The sequence below is a fragment of the Cataglyphis hispanica genome, chromosome 18 (genome assembly GCF_021464435.1).
Source record: "Cataglyphis hispanica isolate Lineage 1 chromosome 18, ULB_Chis1_1.0, whole genome shotgun sequence".
Lineage (NCBI taxonomy): Eukaryota > Metazoa > Arthropoda > Insecta > Hymenoptera > Formicidae > Cataglyphis > Cataglyphis hispanica.
Genome location: NC_065971.1, coordinates 1,895,782 through 1,916,916, shown reverse-complemented (window position 1 = coordinate 1,916,916; position 21,135 = coordinate 1,895,782). Strand labels below are relative to the sequence as shown.

The 21,135-nt window shown below is 38.1% G+C and overlaps 4 protein-coding genes across 4 annotated transcripts in view; 1 reads left to right on the top strand and 3 right to left on the bottom strand.

The window, feature by feature from the left end:
- LOC126856369 (sodium-coupled monocarboxylate transporter 1) overlaps positions 1-21,135 on the top strand; it is a 216,006-nt gene that overhangs the window by 192,321 nt on the left and 2,550 nt on the right. The gene's annotated exons all lie outside the window — the stretch shown is intronic.
- Positions 1,053-3,161, bottom strand: LOC126856394 (uncharacterized). Its single transcript, XM_050604857.1, has 2 exons — positions 2,368-3,161; positions 1,053-1,668 (listed from the first exon to the last, which is right to left on the bottom strand). Exons 1-2 carry the CDS (start codon positions 2,858-2,860, stop codon positions 1,244-1,246), a joined length of 918 nt encoding a protein of 305 aa, XP_050460814.1. The 5' UTR covers positions 2,861-3,161; the 3' UTR covers positions 1,053-1,243.
- Positions 3,935-13,648, bottom strand: LOC126856423 (uncharacterized). The gene is made up of 6 exons (XM_050604892.1): positions 13,515-13,648; positions 12,485-12,985; positions 11,924-12,207; positions 5,942-6,225; positions 5,238-5,410; positions 3,935-4,934 (listed from the first exon to the last, which is right to left on the bottom strand). The coding sequence occupies exons 2-6, from the start codon at positions 12,966-12,968 to the stop codon at positions 4,612-4,614; spliced, it is 1,548 nt and encodes a 515-aa protein (XP_050460849.1). The 5' UTR covers positions 12,969-12,985; positions 13,515-13,648; the 3' UTR covers positions 3,935-4,611.
- LOC126856399 (uncharacterized) lies at positions 16,828-20,471 on the bottom strand. Its single transcript, XM_050604864.1, has 3 exons — positions 20,031-20,471; positions 19,740-19,915; positions 16,828-17,764 (listed from the first exon to the last, which is right to left on the bottom strand). The coding sequence occupies exons 1-3, from the start codon at positions 20,297-20,299 to the stop codon at positions 17,385-17,387; spliced, it is 825 nt and encodes a 274-aa protein (XP_050460821.1). The 5' UTR covers positions 20,300-20,471; the 3' UTR covers positions 16,828-17,384.

Genomic DNA, 21,135 nt, shown 5'->3' with positions numbered 1-21,135 from the left:
ATGCGAGGCATTCTCGCCTCAGTTGTTACACTTGACAGAGAATGCTATGAATACGTGGTCGTACATATGTAGTCGCATGACCGTAAAGACACGGTAGTATTTTCCTTTACGAGCAAATGCGTTTCCCGGATGTAATCATTACCGCTCATGCGGATGGTGCGTAAGGTAAGGTAAGATCGATAGAGGAAAAGAAAATTACCTGTACAGTTAGACGACCGAAGGAAAGGATAATGAAATAATGGAGACTAATAGCATCACTAAGTGAAAACGCTAGATCCCAATGACAATCCTTGATAATCGACAGATAGACGGGTACTTGAAATCGATAGTGAATACGTAATAAAGATCATTGCACAATGCAAGTAAAAAAGAGATTGTATTGTGAGTGTTCTGTTGGAATAATCAAATACATTCTCTTTCTCGCTATTTGTTTCAAGAGACTATGCATTATACTAATAAAAGCTATCTGATGTAAGAATATGTATAACATAAAAATATGATTTTTAGTTAAAGTATAGAAGTTAAGTGTGATATTATGCGATGTAGTTTAGTTTCGTCATAAATAAAATAAATTAAATATTTGTAAGAAAATAAAATTAAAAAATATTACACTATGTTTGTGTTATAATCTAAATATAAATCTAAATTTAATAAGAGTTTTAATAAGTTTTAATAAGTTTTATATTTAATTATATGTTATAATTATATTATAATTATATATATTATATAATTAATGCATGTAATGAGATGTAAAAGCAGTATAATAATATTTAAAAAAAATGACAATTATTCTTTCTTTTATTCAAAAAATTAGTCGTATTTCTTATTTTATAATATTGTTTAATTATTTAAAAAAACATATTGATTTTGAGACACTTAACTTTATGAAATTATTAATAAAATTATTAATAAAATTATTAATAATTTTTATTTATTATTATCTAATATTAACTTATATAACATGTATGAATACTATAAATGAAACGATGCTTAAATTAATCGTATTGTCATAAAAAAAAAATATTATATTAAGAAATCTAAATTTTCAACAATTTATTTTTACAAATAACATAAAAATTGATATAACATTTCTTATATTTTAAAATAATTAAATAAAATATTAAGACAATACTAGATCTAGATCTAGATCTAAAACAACTTAATCCTGATTTTTCTAAACATTAATAATTTATTTAAATTTTATTGTATTTTGTCAGTACATATTATTAAATTGTACGATTAATTAATCGTTTTGAGTCCAAACAAAATTCTTTGCATTTTGTCTAGTTTGTCCCGAGTCATTATTTCCTTCATAAACATTGACGACTTCTCTAATGACATGCTGATCATAAGGTGTATAGTCTTGTAGCGTTTTGTAAGGCCGCTGCGGATAATGATCCTCATAATGGGAGTAAACACCTGCCGGTATTCCATGTCCGTAAGCATGGAAGTCATTGAACGCGTTTGCCGGATAAGACGCTGCAGGTGTTCCGGAAAAGAGTGTATTCCATCCTAAAAGACCACTTAGGAACAGCGCCACTTTTGTCAATAACAGGGCCTTCTTGGTCACAATCAGCAGGAAGCCAAACATAAGTGGAATTAGAGATGCCAAGTTGAATTTGAAACCCAAGAGAAATGGCAGTAATATGTGTCTGGTTAACTGTCTTCCTGAAATGATAGAAATTGTCCTTGAATTTACAACCAGTTGCCGTAGCCTTGGCCGTGCTGCCTACTGGAGGACGTTCTTGAAACCAGTTGGGCACACGTAACAGCTTATCCAGGACAAGAACCTGAGCGTAAGGTTTGATTCTGTGCTAAGGTAACAAGAGAGGTAATTCTGCATGTAACAAGCTACAATTTTTTAAAGCAAGCATTTTGCATTCTATTTTATGTAATTCTTTTGTAAAATAATCTGTAATACTAATACGTAACTCTCTTAAATTACTTACGTAATTAAGTTAGAATGTAAGACATTATACGTACGCAAAAAATATTAAAAAAATAAATTAAAACAAAATAAAAATATATATTTCCAAAAATTTGCTTTATTTGTCTTTATGTCTTGCAAAAAATAAATTTTACGAAAAAGCAAAAAAAAAAAAAAAATAATAATTATGCATTTAGAACAAATTATATTATAATAAAATAAATTAAAATAAAATAAATAATAGTAAAAATTAATAATTAAAATAAAATAATAATAAAAATAAAATAAAATAAAATAATAAAATAAATTCTTTTCAAGTTAATAAAGTTGAATAATTTTTTAACATAAAATGTCTAAACAATGTCAAAAAGAACTTGTTTAACTGAACTATTGAAATGATTAATTTAAATTTGGTAAATATTTAACATATTATAATTCACCTGGACCGCTAGTCTGCCTGTCGTTATACGAAGCAGCTCTTTCGTTGAGAACAAATTCCAGTATTCCATCTCTATTTAACATTGGTCCGACGCGCATCTGCAATCCTGGATATAAATTATCGAGATTCCACTTGATATTTCGACGTTCCATCAATCTGGTAGCTGCCTTGATAATATTTCCAAAATCCTTCGGATCGTAATCTAAATCCAAAAAGTCTCTGCTGTAACCTTCCGCTCGGTCCAGTCGCATTTTTCCAAACTCCAAGGTGTCCTTATCGTGCCAGGATTGTAAAGCACTTAAAATACCACGATTTACGCATTCGAATGTGCCGTGTTCCTTCTTCGACAGACATATTCCCAAGGCTTCATTGAAACTATAGGAATGTTCATTGTCCAAAGTGATGTGCTCTCTGGGCTCCATAATCACTGTAAAACTCGTTGACACGAGAACAAGCAGGCATAGATAGAGAAATTTGCTTTTCATCCTCGACATAGTTAACCGATCTCTCGTGTATACAAGATATATATTCAGATTAAATGAAACATTGGGGAGAAAGTTGATAAAAAAGAGCTTGAAATAAATTGGAAAAAGAATATATGCAGATAAAGCATAGCACAATTGATGTTATTCCGTTTCGAAGTGGCAGGCACAAAAAATCGTCGATATTAAGTGATAAAGTGACATGCGGTTTTAGAAAACCACTCACAATTTACATTAGTTTCTAAAATATTTCTAACATTTTTATCATAACATTATTTTTTTTTACTGTTTTAGGATCAACAGGGAACCCTGTTTCTATCGCGCGCAAAAGACACAGAGCAATGAAGGTCCCGTAAAATACTGTTCATTCTGCACCTGTGGCCGCTCTCCTATATAGACGACAAGGGGGCGTTCACACACGACAGAACAATTGGTTTCACTCGGAAGATTTTACAAGCAGCGAAAGTATACTCGGGTTCGTACTTCGTGCGCATAACGCTTGGTCGATACACCAGATGCACCGAGGAGCGGAGTAATTTCCGCCAGTCGAAGAATGGAGCTTCTGAAAGATCGTTATATCGTCAGATTGATGAGACAAAAGCTTCTCTGCTGGACAAGGAAAATTGAGAGAGCACGAATGTAGCACGAATATAATTATTGAATTTGTATCCTGAATCTAGGACACAAATGAAAAATCTAAAGATATACAACATTTTTGGAGGGATAAGAAATTGATCATTTTTGGCATAATATTAAATAGTTTTGCTAAGATACAGGCTGCTGATTTTAAATGCTGTTTAGCTTTAAAATCCTTTCTTCAACTATATTGTAAAATAATGTCTGCAAATCTTATCTTCTCTTTTTCTTTTCCTTTCTCGGGCATTTCGGATTTTTTTATATTATAAATATACTACGTATTTTATATGATTTTTACATTAATACTTTATATTTTTATAATAATAGTTTTATATAAATATTATATATATATTATATAAAATATATTAGATAAAATTAATATTTTTTAGTAATAAAGGATATTCTCAATGTGGAATGGAAGATAAGGGAAGAATAAAATCAACAAAATAATTTTTTAATATTATACAAAAATTACAATTTATTTATAAATAATATGATAAGTTACACATGATGATCTCAACGGGGTGATCGATATATAAATAATCATTGGATTAAATCTGGTGGTCCCGCGCGAGTACTGACTACGAGTTCATTCCGCGTGCGATAAACACGGATGACCCTGAAAGGATACCGCACGAGTGTGTGATCGAGGAGGCGTGATTTCTATCATTCAGTCAGGTTCCACTATTTCTATAATCTCGAGATTCTCATAATCTCTTGGATGCCGTCTTCCGTCATGTTTGATAAAATGATGAGTGCCGTCGTAAAATCACCGTAATGTACGTCGAACTTTCATCTATGGCGATTGATAGCGTGCGTCTCTATTCGATTGTCGGCTTGGGCATTGTCGAGTCGTCGAGTCACGTACGGTTAAAAATACAGTCCGCACAAAAAATCTTGCTAATCGTCCTTTAACAGTCGTAATTTGCCTGTCAACGTAGAATTGCGTTCGATCTAGTCGTTGTTGCGTCGACAAGTGTCCGTGTTGTCGAGTTGAGCTTGTCGAGCGGATTCCTGAGAAGCTGAGCCACGCCTCCCTCAGATGTGATCGCCGGGTTAAGGGCGATCACTTTGGCGAATGAAGGTAGAAAGTTAGAAGGTAGAGTGAAGTTGTACATGACACTGGGCTATTCAGCGGGTTTGTACGCGTTGTACGCGAGGTCAGAGCCGGCCGCCGATCTCGCCCAGCCATGATGATCGTGGTGCACCTCGTGTCCGTAATCGTGGACGGGATGAGCGACCACCTCGTAACTTTGGCTCTTGTAAGCGAGCAATTTCTGCAGAGCGATGATCAAGCTGATGACGAGAGCAATCTTGCCGATGATGAGAGCCTTAACAGCGATCAAAGCCAAAGCACCAAGGGCAATCGGGATAAGGGCAGCAGCCTTAAGTTTCAGGAGAAGAAGGATGGGCAATAGGGATTTAACGATCTTCTTCTTCTTACCACGAGCTGAAACATGAACAAAATTCCAAAATATAAATTTTCTGATTATTTTTTTAAATAACGCGCGCATAATTTTTTTTATAAAGTGCATTTTCAAATTTCATTCATCTTTGATATTGAAATAATATATCCGTATTTTAGTTTATCAAAAGTATATGATATGATGGAATCTTATAGTTTAAAGTTTAAAAATATTTTCTTATATATTTAAAACATATATAAATTTTTTTATTTGTAACATATTGTTAAAAATAAATAAAAATATATATATATATATATTTTTTTTCTTTTAATCCAATTTAATTTTACCTTCGTCAAAGGAACGGGCAACGTCTTCCGGGAAGCTCAATTCAACAGTGTGTGTAGATAAAAACTTAGCAGCTCTGTCGACGAGAGCCTGATCGATTGCAGCTTCTTTGGCTTCGGTCTCAGCTGGTAAGGTATTTTCAATGTCATTAAGTGACCTTGCATTGTCAGCCCGGCTGAAAAAAAAAGAAATGTGCGCTTATCATTTACATGAGCGTTTCGAAATATCCTCCGATGTTCGTTAACAACTTTCTATGCTAATTTTATAACTGGACATTTAAGTTGTTTGCAGAGTGTAAAGCAGCATTCATGATTGAAGTAATAAAATGAGAGATTGAAGAAAGTTAATTTCAAATAATTTATCATTTGGATGGTAAATTTATGAATTGTCTCTCATTTTAATTATACTTCAAACGAAGCAAAATTTCAAAATTATTGAATTTTATAAAGGAGTTAAATAATCCAATTGAATCGTGCAACAATCTCTTTGTCTAATATTCTACGTACATATGATCTCATACACTTCGGCATAGTATAAAAAAGTATAATACAATACTTTAAATAGGATTGCACGCGTTCACCACACGAGTCACCTGCCGCGTTCCTCACGTCTCAATTTCACTCGATGTCGACTATCCTCGTTTTAATGCTCGATCACCGTCAAATGTAACGATCACTATCCCGAGCGAATCCTCGCTGTCCCTTACCTGTTTTTAGCCTCCTCGGTCTGCACGATCTTGAATCCGTCGACGATCTCGATGTCAGTCGAGCGAACGACTCGGTCGACGTAGCGAAGGGCCTTGAGCTTGAGACACACCGGGATGCTCGATTCCCCGGCACAAGAAGCGTACACGTCGAGGGCTTCCTCGAGGATGGTTGGCGGCGGTGATGCTGCCGCGTCCTGCGACGCCGGTGCAGCGAGAGTGGATACCGCAAAGAGTGCGCCGATGATTACGAATTTGTACATGTTGACGTTGATGATTGTTCCGGATCAAAGAAGACCGATGAAATCGAACCGATTATTCCAACTTGTCGAAACTGCTCTCCTTCACTTCCTCTCCTTCGCTTCTACTCTCTCGTCTCTCTTTTCCGTCTTCTTGCACGTTAACGCTCGAACGAGTACGGCGATCGTATCGACACTGCCCGAAAGAATCACGATTGCTGCCTTTTATCCTCATCGCGAAAGGGGCCCGCGTACGTTTTTGAAATTTTGATGGCCCCCACCGGGTGGCCCCTGCCAGGTTTACAATCCATACGAGCTATTGGTTCTCCTTCAGGCGGTCATTCCGTTCATGTCGTGTGCGTCTCTCGTTGACGCGCCTGCACACCACCGATCTTTCTCCATTGGTTCTCCTCTCCTCTGCCTGTGTGTGCTTACTTACTTAAGTCGTTTGTGTACACAACGGGTGTGTTGGCTCCCGACAAACCCGCCCTGTGCGTATGCGTAAAAACGCACACATGCGCGCGCGCGAGAATGCGAGAGGGAGAAAACGAGAAAGAAAGGAGAGAGAAAGAGAGAAAAAAAAACGAGAGAAAGATGATGTGTGCCTACGCACCACTGGCCTCTTCCTCCGGACAAGATCGAAGCACGATCGAATTGAGAGAGACATTTCGACGGGTCAAAAACTCCAAAAGTACCGATACCAAACGATAAAAGGTGGAATGGAAGTGTTCTTTAAAAATTCAGATCAAAAGCAGAGATAATAACGCGAATCTTGTACAGTCGGTGTGTTATCATGCACCAGGTGCATCGCACCATCTTGCAATTTTTGATTTAATGATTTCGTGCATAAATAATCTGGAAAATCGTCGCGAAACTGCTCTCGTAAAAGGATTTAGATATTGTCTCTTTTTTACATGTTAAATATATCGGTGAAGATACAGCAGCTGTGACAGAAACTGCCTACTTGTCAGAACTTTCAAAGAGGGACACATGTGCAATGCTTATGCATTAAAGATGAATTATCTGCGGTAGCATATATTATTTGGCGTCTCTCCAAAGTGATTCTTGAAATGACTTGTTCAATTGAGTCACTTGTCATAATTAGTTTCTAGGACAAGATAAGAGACTGTGTCGCGACATTTATTTTTATTATTCAATTGTGTATTTCTCTCCTTCTCTCTCTCTCTCTCTCTTTTCCTCTTACACGAGTATGCATTATAAATACATTGCAAGTTATAAGTAATTTATCCCGGAAATATGCTTTAAAAAATCAACGAAGAATCTCATATCGCACTGATAGAGAGAAACGACGCGTTTTATTTGACCAAGCACTTGGAATAAGTTGGCTTATGATTTCGCTTTCGACAAGGTGTGTTACATAGGATACTTCTATCGCGTATAGCTTCGTTTATACGCCTCCAACTTTCCAACGTGCTCATAATGTTATACGAGCAAGCGATGGTTTAAACACTTGCTTGATTGCTATCAATCAGCACGATTTATTATTATATGAAATCGCGACATTTCTATCATTGCTCGTCTGCTCATTAAAGCTTCCTTGGAGTCCTCGCGTTATTGGGGTCGCATTTTTTAGTATAATTTTAAACCACCATATATTCTCGCCATATAATGCGTCCCGATTTCGGCTAATAACAGTTACTTTTGGATTAAGTATCTCGTGATACTGTATTCCTATCGATTCTTCATTCCTCTTGTTCACTACTAATTTTCTCATCGCTTTCTGTCCCATTCATATTTATTCTAAAAGCTAGAAACGCGAATTAAATTCATCTTCTTCTTATGGTGCCGGCGCTGACCAATACTACAACTATAGTCAATAGTCTTTGAAATTAATGTATTCCAGTGGCTGTCACGCGGAACGTTTAACGGTTTTTCACATGGAATGTGCGTGGACGCATCGATGTGGTGTCGACGACGATTATGTATGTGAGTTGGGCCTAAGCCAGACTTCTTTCAGGAGTACGAAGCCGCGTCCTGCCCTCTTCTCCGCGTCATCGTGACCCGTGAAGATTTCTTGCCTAGAAAAGAAAAAGATGAAAAAATGAAGAAGACATACCCAAAAATATTTTATTATCCTCCGCCGATGTATCCATGCGCGAGGAAAAGATGCGCGACTGACTTTCTCCGCGCTATCCTCTTGTGAGGGCCCGAAGATGGCCAACCGAATCTCTGCATCCGTCCAGATTACGTTCTCACGCGTCTTAACGAAAAATTTGCGGAAACGCAACGGTATTTTAACACGCGACAAAGTAGTCAAATGAATGGTATGTGACGTCAAAGCAATGTAATGAATATTAAAATAGTAGAAAACTTTCGAAGCTACTTGATTAAAAGAGTAAAGTTTTTTTAGAAATCTTTAAAGTATTTTTGCTATCCATGTAACATATTAAAAATTTTGAATTTTTTGTATGTCTTAATATCTTGAATATTAATATTTAATGTGTATTTCTTTTTTTTTAATTGATAAAAATTTTATACAAAAAATTTAAATACAAAAATTAACAAAGATTTCGTAAATTATTGTAATATATTTTACACGTTTATATATTTTAATACTCTATATATATAATACTGTTGTTTTCCTTTTCTCAACTATCTTTGATTCTCTTGTGATGTATAATATACAAGAGATCTCGAGAAACTTTCACTTTGTTTCCGCAATGTTTTTTTCTCAGTGTATCACGCGTTCTATTCGCTCATCAGATTTTATATTACAGACGCGTCGGCGTCCACGTGTCTCACTTACAGGCAAGCGAGCGAGAATCTGAAAGTTTTGCCGTCCCTTCGTATATGTATTACACACACACACACACACACACACACACACACACACACACACACACACACACACACACACACACACACACATATATATATATATATATATATATATATATATATATATATACACGGCAAATCGAATCGTATAAATACACAGCATCGCAAACTAAGACGCTAATCCGGCGGTACATTGAGCCGGGTGGTAGCCACGCGCGCTCCTGCTGATGGAACACTTTCCTCTCGTCGACGCCGCGGCGAGAGTGAACTCGTCCGAAGATCGAGGTCAGGTCAAGGCCCCCACGAAGTGAAGCCTTCATACCTGAGAGTTCTCGATCTCCTGCTCGTTCTGCTCGTTCTCCCCGTGTTGCTTCTCACCACGTCCCACCATCTCTATTTCCTTGCTTCATCTGTGCGTTGATCGCTTTGTTGACGCTTATAGCGAAGCGATCGAAGTAAAAAAGCGACGGAGGAAGAAAGTTACGATTGTCGAAATTTGTTTCTGTCTTTATATTTATCGATTATCTACATCATTGGATGTAGATCCTCTTCTCTTCAATAATTAACGAAACATAATATGCAGGTATATGATTTTGCATAGCTATTATGCATAGTTGTTATATGTTTTTATGCGGGTCGGTAAAACCCGCGATCTATCTTGCTTTTTTCTGCATCATTGTAAGTAGTACGAAATGGAGTACGGAGGAGAAAGAGAGAAAAGAAATTTTGCACCTTGCGCTGGAAGCACGTGTGAATGAACGAAACGAAAGTTCTCACCTTTCTTTCTCACCTCCTCTCTTTTCGTCCACGCTCACGTGATTCTACTCCTTTTTGCCTAGCAATTAACTTCTCTCTGCATACGGCCCATTTAAGGAAGATGAGATGAAAATTAAGAAAAAAACAATGAAGCTGCAGAGATGAATGAAACGAGTCATCGAAATGATACATTCGCCAGGACTCGCAAATGATGAGAGGAACAGGTAGTTTAAATTTTAAATGGTTAATATCTATCTTGTATTAGTCGCGATACCGTAAATACGGGTATCGTCTACGCACTGTTCTAAATTGTTTACGCGCCACCGAAGAAAGTAGCGATATTAGTACTTTCACGTGAATAAATTTGTGCTTAATGTAAACTCAGTGCTAATTCCCGCGTGACGGCCTACATATGAGGATACTCACGGTTCGCTCTTCAGCCTATTTTACGTTACTGTACAATTACGACTGCAATTTCTATCACGGAATATCACGGCGCGAATAATGAGATAAAGTGAAAATTGACAGCGACGTATGTACTCTTAAATGTTCAAGTATATTCTCCGAAAATGCATAAACACAATATCATCGAGATATCTTTCATTTAATCGTGTTCAAGAAGACGAAGAAAAGAAGGCGAAGAATTTGGGATCTCGATTCATCGAGGTGACTTTCGGAACTTGAATGTAGAAGGGCTTTGCCAACGGTACCACCTGACCAGAGATGCGTTCTTGAAGATCAACGAAGTTTCAGATCTGGACGGAGAGGTCGATTGGCGAGATCAAACGTAGAGAGAAAGAGACGAAGAGGAAGAGAGACCCGCGGGTACGACGACGACTGGGGGTTGGAGGAGGGGAGGGGAGGGGGAGGATCAGGCATCGACTTTTTCTCCGGTACGGTAGAGAGTGTTAGGCGCACCTTGAAAAGACTCCGCGTGGATGCTGACTGGCCCGATCGGTCTGCTCGGCCTGGTTTACTTCCCGAAGTGTGTGTCCACCGACTGGTCCCCGCGTGTACGTCCGTCCTACGTACACGCAGAAACTCTCTCGCGTTCGCATGCGTGTGATGGCAGGCTCGAATACGCACACAACCGTCGCCGAACGGATCAAACAAGTGCGTAAGGTAAGGCGCGAACACGTTCAGATTTCATTCGTGCGTTTCTTGTATGTAGGTGATGCCGTTTTCTCTCTCTCTCTATGTACCAATACACTGTCGCTCGCCACGAGATCGATGATCTCTCTCCATTTTTCTCGGAGAGATAACCGGACGTTCGAAGACTTATGTCCATTCATGTCGTCCGCATCGGGACGTTAAATTGTCGTCCAAATAGACACAAACTGGAATCTATGTCTATGTAAAAGCATTTCTCTGTCTCACAAACTCGTCTCTGATTTTCGCGCACCCCTCCATTTTCAATTCGCACATCTCTCCTTGAACCTTACTTTCGATCAAGTCCTCGAATCGACGGGCCATCAGTCGGTCAGGCTCCAATTCTTTTGCACGTTTCATCCCCGCCGTATTATCTCGCATCCTTCTCATTCGCGCTCGTTCTGTTTCTCTCGGCCCATTGCCTCTCTCTTTGCCTCTCTCTACGATTTTAGCGTATCGGTGACTTCCGTTAGTTTCACCCGAATTTTAAGCATCTCGCAATGAACGAAGATACGACGATGGAATTTCAGCGCGCGAATGCTGAAATTTGAGATTATAATCGCAAAGGGTTAGCAAGCGGTGAGATATCGAAATAATTAATTATGCATACGCACAGGCCGTTTAAATTTCATTCATAAAACAGAAGATTTAATTAATGCGGAATAAGATGAGGAAATAATATACGATCGCTCGATAATTATAATCTTAATTTATTTGCGTATTTATAAATATACATATTGTGTTCACACATGTGACGCGATGAGCGTATCGCTATACAATAAATACTGAGATGATGATCCGTGTAGAAGCGTTCTCGTGTCTGCGATGATCATAAAGCGAACGCAACAGGAGAATATAGTAAGGAGAGATCGAATTATTCACAGGGTGAAAATAAATAAAAGTTAGGCGCGAGAGAAAGAGAGAAGAGAATATTTCGCGAGGGATAAGAGAAAGAAAGAGAGAGAGAGAGAGAGAGAGAGAGAGAGAGAGATGAGATTTAAGAGATGCCACGATGACTGTTCGTAGAATTTTTCTTTTCCTAGGTTGATGATGGTTTGTACGCGGAATAGGCGAGATCGTGACCAGATCTTCCCCATCCGCTCGATCCGTGTCCTCCTCCAACTTGAACGACTTCGTGTCCGTGGTCGTGGCCGCCTGACACAAGTTTCTTTAATCCGATGATAGCAGCAAGTACTAGCGCAAGCTTGCTCACTATCAGCGCTTTGCCAGCCAACAGTGAGAGAGCGCCAAGAGCTAAAGGTACTAATGTACCGCCAATTAACAGAGGAATAGCGAGAAGATTCATTTTATTCTTCTTCTTGCGACCTAAAAACATGACATGATTATGTTTAACGAAAGTATTTGACAAAATATAAAATAACAAAGTTTTATGAATAATTTAAATTAATCTTATCACAATGAAAGAGTTGAGTTTCACTTCTATTTAACATATATATGTTATACAAATAGAGCAAGAAAGAAAATCTAACAATGAGATAAATCAAAACAATAACATTTCAAAAAATTTATTAAATATCTAATTATTATTTATTTATATTCGCCAATTAATGATATTGTTTATTAATAATGCTGATATTCTTACCTTCTTCTGTAAGGCTACGTTGGAATTCCTCCACGTTTGGTAATTTAAGTTTGAGAGTGTGACTTTGAAAGAATTGGACAATCTTGTCGAAAATCATTCCGTTAAGAGCATCTTCCTTGTCGTCTAACGCTCGCGGTAAACTGGCTTCAATTTCTTGCAGAGATTTTTCTGGCTCGGATTCATTGGCAGCTGATTCATCGTGAACCAGAGTAACGCCATCGGCTACATTCAATTGTACGTTTCGCGAGATTCTATCCATGGCTGATAAGAGCTTTAACTTTAGACAAGGACTCAGTTCCACGCCGGCACATTCTTTGTACACTTGATAAACGTAACGTAAGTCTCCAAATACGCCAATGCCACTTGATCTCGCCGTCTGTTGTTCATTAATGGAATTGGATGTGGGATTAATTTCGGCCGATCTCGCAAAGACCGTCGTCACCAGTACAGCCAGACATACGTAATAGTGTGCAAATTGTTTCATTTTTTTCAAGTAAATATCTGTGAAAAGTAATTAATTTGATAAGAAATATTTATTGACTAAAATAATAAATTTATTAATAATTTGTTTCTATTCGCTTCAATAATAGTGTAAAAGATTGATAAATTAATCAGTTAATAAATAATCAAGCAAATGCTTGATTTCTTTAACAAGCGAATTTATTTAATAAGCGAATATCAAATGTGTTTTAAATTTCAAATTGAAGAAGTTTATGTTATTAAAAATTATTATTAAAAATTAATTTTTAATTTGATAAACTTAAAAAAATTTCAAATTTTTTAAATTGTTAAAAATATTTATGCCATTTACAATTAATGACTTTTCCAAATATTTTCTACCCAGTATAAAATAATTCTTTAAAATTATATTATTTGTACATTTTTCTTCGTCTATTTGTGAAGTAACTCTAAAATGTCTTTATAGAAATTTTTTCATGTACATTTTTATCACAAAACGTCTATAAAAATCCATCACTTAATGCAATCACCAAAGGTTCAAACTACGCAAGCTTCAATCAAGACACTGTACCTTCCACTTGATACGAGAAAATCAAACTTCTCGTCCTTCGCTTGTTCCTCGAGAAGGTCCTTGCGTCCGCACGCGGCTGCCGGCTTCTGATTAATTTAACACGCTGCGTATTACCGCGAGTGTATAGCTATGAGCACTCTAAGTAGACTGTACGTAACGGAAGTCCTGCCCTAGCTCTATATATCTAGCCAGGTATACCGCCGTACTGTGCGATATTCCCCCCACTTGGTCGACGCCGGTGTATGTACACCACCATCGCGACTATTTTCATACCATTGATTTGAGAGCGGTCGCTTTGCACCTAGACAACCACCCGGGGGACGAAAGTAGAGAGCGCAGAATTCACCTCCGCGGAACGCGTCATAATCGCGGCACTCCCCCCGAGACATTTTATCTCCCACCAGCAGCGCATCCGATCGAGTTTTGTCGCTCTTACACGGGCGTCTCGCGATCTCGCTGTCCTCGTCCCCCTTAATGCTTATACCTTATACGGATTTAATTCGACCGGTGTAACCGCATTTCGTCCATATCGTTGTTCCGTTTTGCGCGTGGGTGCGTAGACCGACCATGTACGCACCGGTCGACGATGCGGTTCGATGCTCCCGCCGTTCGCGATTCTAATTTCTCGCCGGTTGCTCCGATTCGGATAAGATTGAAAATGAAAGGCGCGCCGGAGAACAATACGCCACCATGTCGCGGAAACGCCGTGAGATTTTCGCGTGTCAAGGAAAAATCTCGAGGCAACGCGTCGTATGTAGAAAGCGCCTTCGAACCAACATCAACGGTCATTGATATATTTGATAACAGGAAACGCAATAAAATATAAAGTGTGTTATTGGCACGAGCTTACACATACTCAGATTTATATTGTATTTACGATACTGTAAAATCGTTCATTCGTTAAGTGGCGAGAGTTCGCGAGCTGAAGATCCGTTGTTCCAGCTGTTACTTTCTAGGCTGCCTTAATTATTTACATCAAATTTCGTGATTATATCAGAATACGATATTCAGGATAAGCTTCACGTATATAAAACAGTTCTAAATATGACTTTGGAAGGTGGCAAAAAAATCTTTTCGAATGTCAATCAAGATAGTTTAAGAGTTACTACTGTGATACAGAATTATCATCATCACATATGTACGATTGGATACATAACTGCATTTCTCATCAAGTATTGAGTACACAGTTATGCCTCTGACATTAAATTTGGGATTTCTTGAAACGTTTACTTTGGCTATTATAATTAATGTGACAATGTATGTTCCACTTTTCTATGAAAGATCGAACAAATGTTTTCCTCTACGCTCGTGTCATCGAAAAAGGAGAAACGATGAATCGGCGAATTAACGTATACCGTTACACGCGTTAGGCACACAATTTCTGTGTCCAATTAATCATTTAATTCACCGATGCTTCTAATTCAATGATGCTTCATTCCTAGTATCCCTTGTGCCTTGACTTTTCATCCTGTTCAATTCGATATTCGCCAGCGGACGCGCTTTTAACTAGGTCATACCAAGTGAAAATGCCATTGCGTGCAGACCATTTAACGAATTAAACGTCTTTCCAGAAGAAGAGAAACGAAACGGGGACTCTCACGTTTCAAAACAAGACGCAAACAAAAAAGCTAAATATCCTGTTGTCTCTCACTTCATTAAAACATAGTTGGCTTGATTACGTTATTATCCCCTTCGCCTTCGTTAACACCGTGTCTCGAAGCCATTGCCGGTGCGTGACGTTTTCTTTGAGCTGCACGCGAATGTCCAAGAAAGTATCGCGACCGATTAACGGATACAGAGGAAGGGAAGTCGGTCCTCTTCTTAATCTCTTCGTAGCGCGCCTCTCTTGCCCCCTCAATCTCCCCCTCACCCCGTGTTCTCGCGGATCCATGCGACTGCGGTGCTGCCGGAACTTATTTGCAGCTGCATATAATGTCGCGTTACCGATTTCTCGTACGCGTACGTGCCGTGAAAATGATCCCCCCGCGGCATGGCAAGGCGAAAGCGATAATCTCGCGGAGATGGATCACCTGCGTGCGTCGCACGCGGCTAATAAAACCCGTGTGTCCGGGACGTTTGTCGTTTCCGGTTCGCGGAACCATCGGGCTTGAATTCCATTTTGTACGACCGGCGATTTTCTCGTCGGCTCGATACGCGTGGCTACTCGGCCAATGAAATTGTCGTTATTGTACCTCCTCTTTCTTCCTTTAGAGCTGCTTCTTAGATAGGAACGGAAACTCGCGGTATGCAGGTTACCACCAGTCGTATCCTAGCTACGCGTACGTCCGCTCTTGGAGAGGGGCAATCACTGGGTTAAGATATACATTATCAAGTATTTAAGTAGATTATGGCGTATTATCTCTCGCGGGGAAAATTTTATCCTGAATATTTTCAAATATTTTAATTATTATCTCCGTAAAACTAATAGTCAATCGTGTAAGTGGTATTTGTGATACGGAAATAAATATTTCTGATATTAATACAATACGAATTAATATGATATTAATTCGCTTTATTCGCTGTACATATTTTAATAGTATTTTTTTTTTTTATATATATAGAAGAGAAATATTAAAGAGAAATATATATCTATAATTTTAAAGAGGTCTTAAAAATTAGTTTTTAGTATTTAAATAAACTCCTTTTATAAAAATAAAAATTTTCTCTTCTTTATATATATATATATATATATATATATATATATATATATATATTTATCTAATATATATGTATATTTAACTAATATATAATATGTAAAATAATGTAGATTTAATTTAGATTTAATATATTAGTTCGAGTTCTCGACCAAAGAAATTATTTTGAGATTCCCTAAATACCTAATAATAATAATAAAACGAAAGAATGTGACTATGTGAGGAATGTGAAGAGAGCTCCAAGACATAAAATATTTCCGTATATACCGTAAATCGTATAAATTACTCACAATCTCGTATATATTATACGATAGTTCGCATTTCTGAATAATAAAGCGGCCGTGCTGTGCGCTCCTCGACTACTTTCGCTCATGCTCGTGAGCTTTATTTTATTTCCATTACGTATCTATTTATGTACGGAAAATGTGGTACATGGCCGCATCCGGTGCGCGATCGCTGTTTCGTACTCAATAGAGCGTATTTCACGGTCTTACATTTACGTCTTACGATTACGAGTGCAAGTGCAGTGTGTTGTATAAATAGAAGTACTCGGTCACGGATGGTGGCCACTCTTACGAGAGTCGAAGGAAACATTGGATTTTCATCGACGGAGCTTGCAGGCATTGAAGTCTCTTTTACTGGGACAAGACTTGAGAGGCTTCTATTTGTCGTCTTTTTATTATAAAAGAAAACAGGAAATGTCATAATAAAGGCACACAATCGAACATGAAATAAATATTAATATAAAATATAACGAATAAATAACGAGTTCGCGTTAATATACATACATAAAACAATGAGCATTTTCCAGAGGTACTGGTGACTGGCCGCAGAATAAATCGACCGTTGTGAACAAATAAAGCAAATAGGAAGAAAAGGAAGAGAATCAAAATGTAGAAGATTATAAAAACGTAAAAAAAAGAAGAATAGAAAGAGATTCAGAGAGATTTCAAGCTCAATAATTTTACAATCAAAATAGCAGGTATCGCGAGAAAGCTGGAAGCGGGTATCGGAAATTTTTCTTCGAATCTAAGATAGACTAGATATTTCTGTACATGACGGTAGCGTAAGTAAGAGAGGAAGGAGATAATGAAGAAAATGTATGAGTGAGAAAAAGAGAGTGAAGCGAACGCAAGTGGAACGAAAGGGAACATCGAATCGTTAGAGAGAAATGCAAGAAACGAGATAGAGAAACTTTCTATGGTATCGATCAAGCTTATGCCTGGGGTTGGTGGGCGCGATAAGCGATTTCATGGGCGTCCTGTGGTAAACTCCTGGCCCATCCGTGTCCGCTGCTACCGTATCCACCACCGTAGTCGCCACCGCCGTAACCACCGCCGTGGCCGCCATCGTCGTGGCTGACAACGTGACTGCTGCTGTGATGCGGATGCGAAACTACCTCGTAGGTCACGTGCTTTTGGTGAGAGCCGAGGAGCTTCTTCAATCCGATGATGGCCGAGATCACGAGGGCGATCTTGCCAATGAGCAGGGCCTTACCAGCTATCAGGGCAATCGCACCGAGGGCCAGCGGCAATAAAGCGGCCGCTTTCAAGGCTATGGCGAGCATCAGAGGTCCTAAGATCTTCTGCGCCTTTTCTGTAACGTTTTAAACATTTTTTTACATAAAATTCGGCGATGAATGTTCTCGTATATTTCGATCGTCGATATTTTTTTTAAATAGCTTTTTAATATATAATTTTTATAATTAAGATTTTATTGCATGTATATAAGTGTGATTTGAAATTACATTGATGCGTTATTTCACTTGCATTTGTGTTAATGAATAATAAATGTTTAAAATTGTGCTTTTGATAAAAAAAGAATTTTATATACATATGATAAACTCTTTAATTATAATGTTATAATCAATTCTTATAAATTAGCTGTTTAAAACTTTCTCGATTTTGTGTAAAATAAAACGCATATATTCACGTATTCATTTATCGCTAAATGTAGGATATGAATACGGGCCGCAAAGGTTAATGTTATCATTATTCTCTCTTTACACTTCTATGGAGAACGGGAATCTAAATACATCACGACATCACATGTTTAAATATACGGTTTTGCTCTATGAAGTTTCTCAATTATTCTATTTAGTGATTATCAAGATAAGAATATTTTTATCAAACAATTAAAAAATTAAATAATTTTATCAAACAATTAATAAATAATTCCTTTTATAGTTGTCTTATAATTATACGTACTTGATAAAGGTACTAAGAAGAATAAGAAGAAACTGTTCGCTCAAATTGAGTTAGAAGGCAATAATACCACGTCGCATGTAATATCGCTAAAATAAAGATGATTTAAAAATTTTAAAATTTAATGCAATATTGATAAAATTAATATAAAAAAATATTAAAACTATTAAAATTTTTTTTTTAATATAACATAATACAATAGCTGTATCAAGATAATCTATGAATTTGCATTTACAAATATATATATAACTTGATATATAATCCCCTGAATTAATTTGTATAAAATGTTAATTTGGCTTTATTTCCGTGTCGAAATTAATCATCGAATAACAGTAAGAGCAATTCATAAGTAGATAAACAGATGCTAAAATACAAAACGTACGCGCAGATTAATCATTGTAAATTCGATAATAATGGTCCTCCGTAAATCACATCGAGCCAAATATGGAGACGCGTAGAGTACTTTTAAAGTGGGATAGCGCCGAAGGTCAAGGCGAAGTACCAAGATGGAAAGTATGTCAAAAATCTCGTGCGGTGGGATTTCTCTCTTTCTCTCTCTCTCTCTCTCTCGCTCTTTCTCTCTATCTCTCTCGCTCTTTATCCGTGTCTCTTTATTCCCAATCTTTCAATCCCCGGCGCACTCCTCTCGATCCTCCTCGGTCGAGGAGGTTCAAGGGGAAGCGGAACCAGTTCTTCAGTGGGTCAACGTCTGCGACCGGTATTGGCTTCCTCATCATCATCGTCGCGTGTTCACACGACGGCGATGAACGCCGAGGACTCTCGTACCGCAGCTGACGTTGGCCCGATAAACTCGTGTGATTATCTTTTCGATATGCGAGTAATTTAGATCTTTTTCTCTTCACTATTGTGTTTTTACATATAATGTAAATTTTTTTTTTTTAAAGCAAAATGTAAGTTGATAACAGAAAGATTCAAATAAAAATATTATAATTTATATTAATATATATAATATATAAGTGAATAAATATGTTATATATATAAAATTATAATTTTTTTTCTTGTATGATAAATCAATGACAATGGCTACAATTCAAATTAAAAATTCTGATATTTATAAAAAGTGCAAACTTTCTAATTCTGCAAACAACATTATCTCTTTGGTTGATTTGCTTGAATTTGATTAAGAATCACTCAATTGTTACGCTAGTCTCATTTTCAAAACAATCTTCTATTTAGCAAGTGCGAGCAATCGCTGTAACGAAATTTCTTCGCGAGTAACAAACACAATAAAACATAATTAGAGACTTGCAAACCGGTTTGATATCACATTCAAGCTCATTTGTAAGTTGATCTTCTTACATCACCATCTCAGAATGTACATAAATTTCATATTATAATATACTCACTCTTTTTTCCACGGCTTTCAACAGCGTTATCGCTAAAGTCTTCGAAACTGCGCCCAGCAGACTCGATCACTCCTAAAATGTCGCTGCCCTTGAGGTCAACTTTGACGGAATGCGTCCTTAGGAACCTTCCAAGACGATCGAATAAGAGCGTATCGAAATCGCTGGATTCGATAGATCTGCCAAAAAATGTAATGCATGAGTATTTTTTAAGATTTATAAACGCGTTGAGATCTCTCTAATCACGTAATTCTCGGAGTTTGTTTTCACCGATGAGAAGGAACGACAACCAACCTAGGCGCACCCTCGCCCTCGACGCTGGACGTCTTAACAACGGTGATGCCCTCGGACAGCGTGATATCCTCCTTGTCGGCCAGCATCTTGTCGACAAAGGTAAATACTTTGTACTTGATGCAGTTGATGGACTCCTTTTTCAGGCAGTCGGCGTATATGCTCGTCATCAGATCGTTCTCACTTCCGCTGACCTTCTCGCTGGTCGGCAATGCCAGGGTCGCGGTCAATACCGCCGACACCCACAGTAACGTCACGAAATGCTTGGCCATGGTCACCGAGTGCGACTCCACTGCGTTCTACGCGTCTCGTGCAAACAAAGTCGAAGGTATCCTACAGTCGCGTGCCTCACGTGCGGTTATGTTCCTTGGCTCCTTCGTGCCCCAACAACGTGCAGCCGCGTTCGTACGTAGTCAGGCACGCCAGGATGCGCCGATGCTGCCTCGTGTGTTACATCTAAAAGAGGTTGCTTTGCTTTTATACCAAAGTATCGCACGTGGGGAACCTTCGTGGGTTCGCAGGCCATCGGGGGTCCGCATTCGCATCGTGCTCTCTCTCGCCTCCCTCCTTTCGCTGCTCCTCTCTCGTCACCCCCCACCCCTTTCTCTCTCTTGCTCCATCGAGTGTGTCGAGTGCCGCAGGAGTTCCCCACGCTGGCTTCCTCCCCTTTCATCGACATTCCTCTCGTCAACCCGTTTATTTCGGCGAAGTAGAAGCCGCGAATCATGAGGAAAAAATAGCACGAGAGAAGAAGAGAGGAAACAGGAATATATAATACAAAAGAGAGAATTTCTATCACAATACATATACCCAGGATTCTTTACACAGAATTAATATAAATTCTCGAATTAATATATTCTCATATTCCTTTGCCATATATTGCTTATCTTCTTTGAATTTCTTCGCCCACTCTTCCTGCGTCGACATGTTCTCACGCTATGGACCTACTTTAAAAGATATTAACTGGTGACAGAAGGGGAGCCCCACCAATACAGTCCGAACCAGATTCGATGAGAGAAACTTACAACATAAGGGAAACCTATAGACATCCAGGACGACAAAAAAAAATATACGCGGGTCTTGTATGATTTGCCGCACCACTTCACCC

Bases quoted from the DNA above. Each gene is read 5' to 3' on its own strand.
- LOC126856394 (XM_050604857.1), bottom strand. From the start codon at position 2,860: ATGTCGAGGATGAAAAGCAAATTTCTCTATCTATGCCTGCTTGTTCTC. The intron at 1,669-2,367 runs GTGAATTATAAT...CTATCATTTCAG, and splicing joins CAGGCAGACTAGCGGTCCAG to GAAGACAGTTAACCAGACAC.
- LOC126856423 (XM_050604892.1), bottom strand. From the start codon at position 12,968: ATGAAACAATTTGCACACTATTACGTATGTCTGGCTGTACTGGTGACG. The intron at 5,411-5,941 runs GTAAGGGACAGC...TTTTTTTTTCAG, and splicing joins ACCGAGGAGGCTAAAAACAG to CCGGGCTGACAATGCAAGGT. The intron at 4,935-5,237 runs GTAAAATTAAAT...TTCATGTTTCAG, and splicing joins TGCCCGTTCCTTTGACGAAG to CTCGTGGTAAGAAGAAGAAG.
- LOC126856399 (XM_050604864.1), bottom strand. From the start codon at position 20,299: ATGGCCAAGCATTTCGTGACGTTACTGTGGGTGTCGGCGGTATTGACC. The intron at 19,916-20,030 runs GTTGGTTGTCGT...ATTTTTTGGCAG, and splicing joins GAGGGCGAGGGTGCGCCTAG to ATCTATCGAATCCAGCGATT. The intron at 17,765-19,739 runs GTGAGTATATTA...AAAACGTTACAG, and splicing joins TGAAAGCCGTGGAAAAAAGA to AAAAGGCGCAGAAGATCTTA.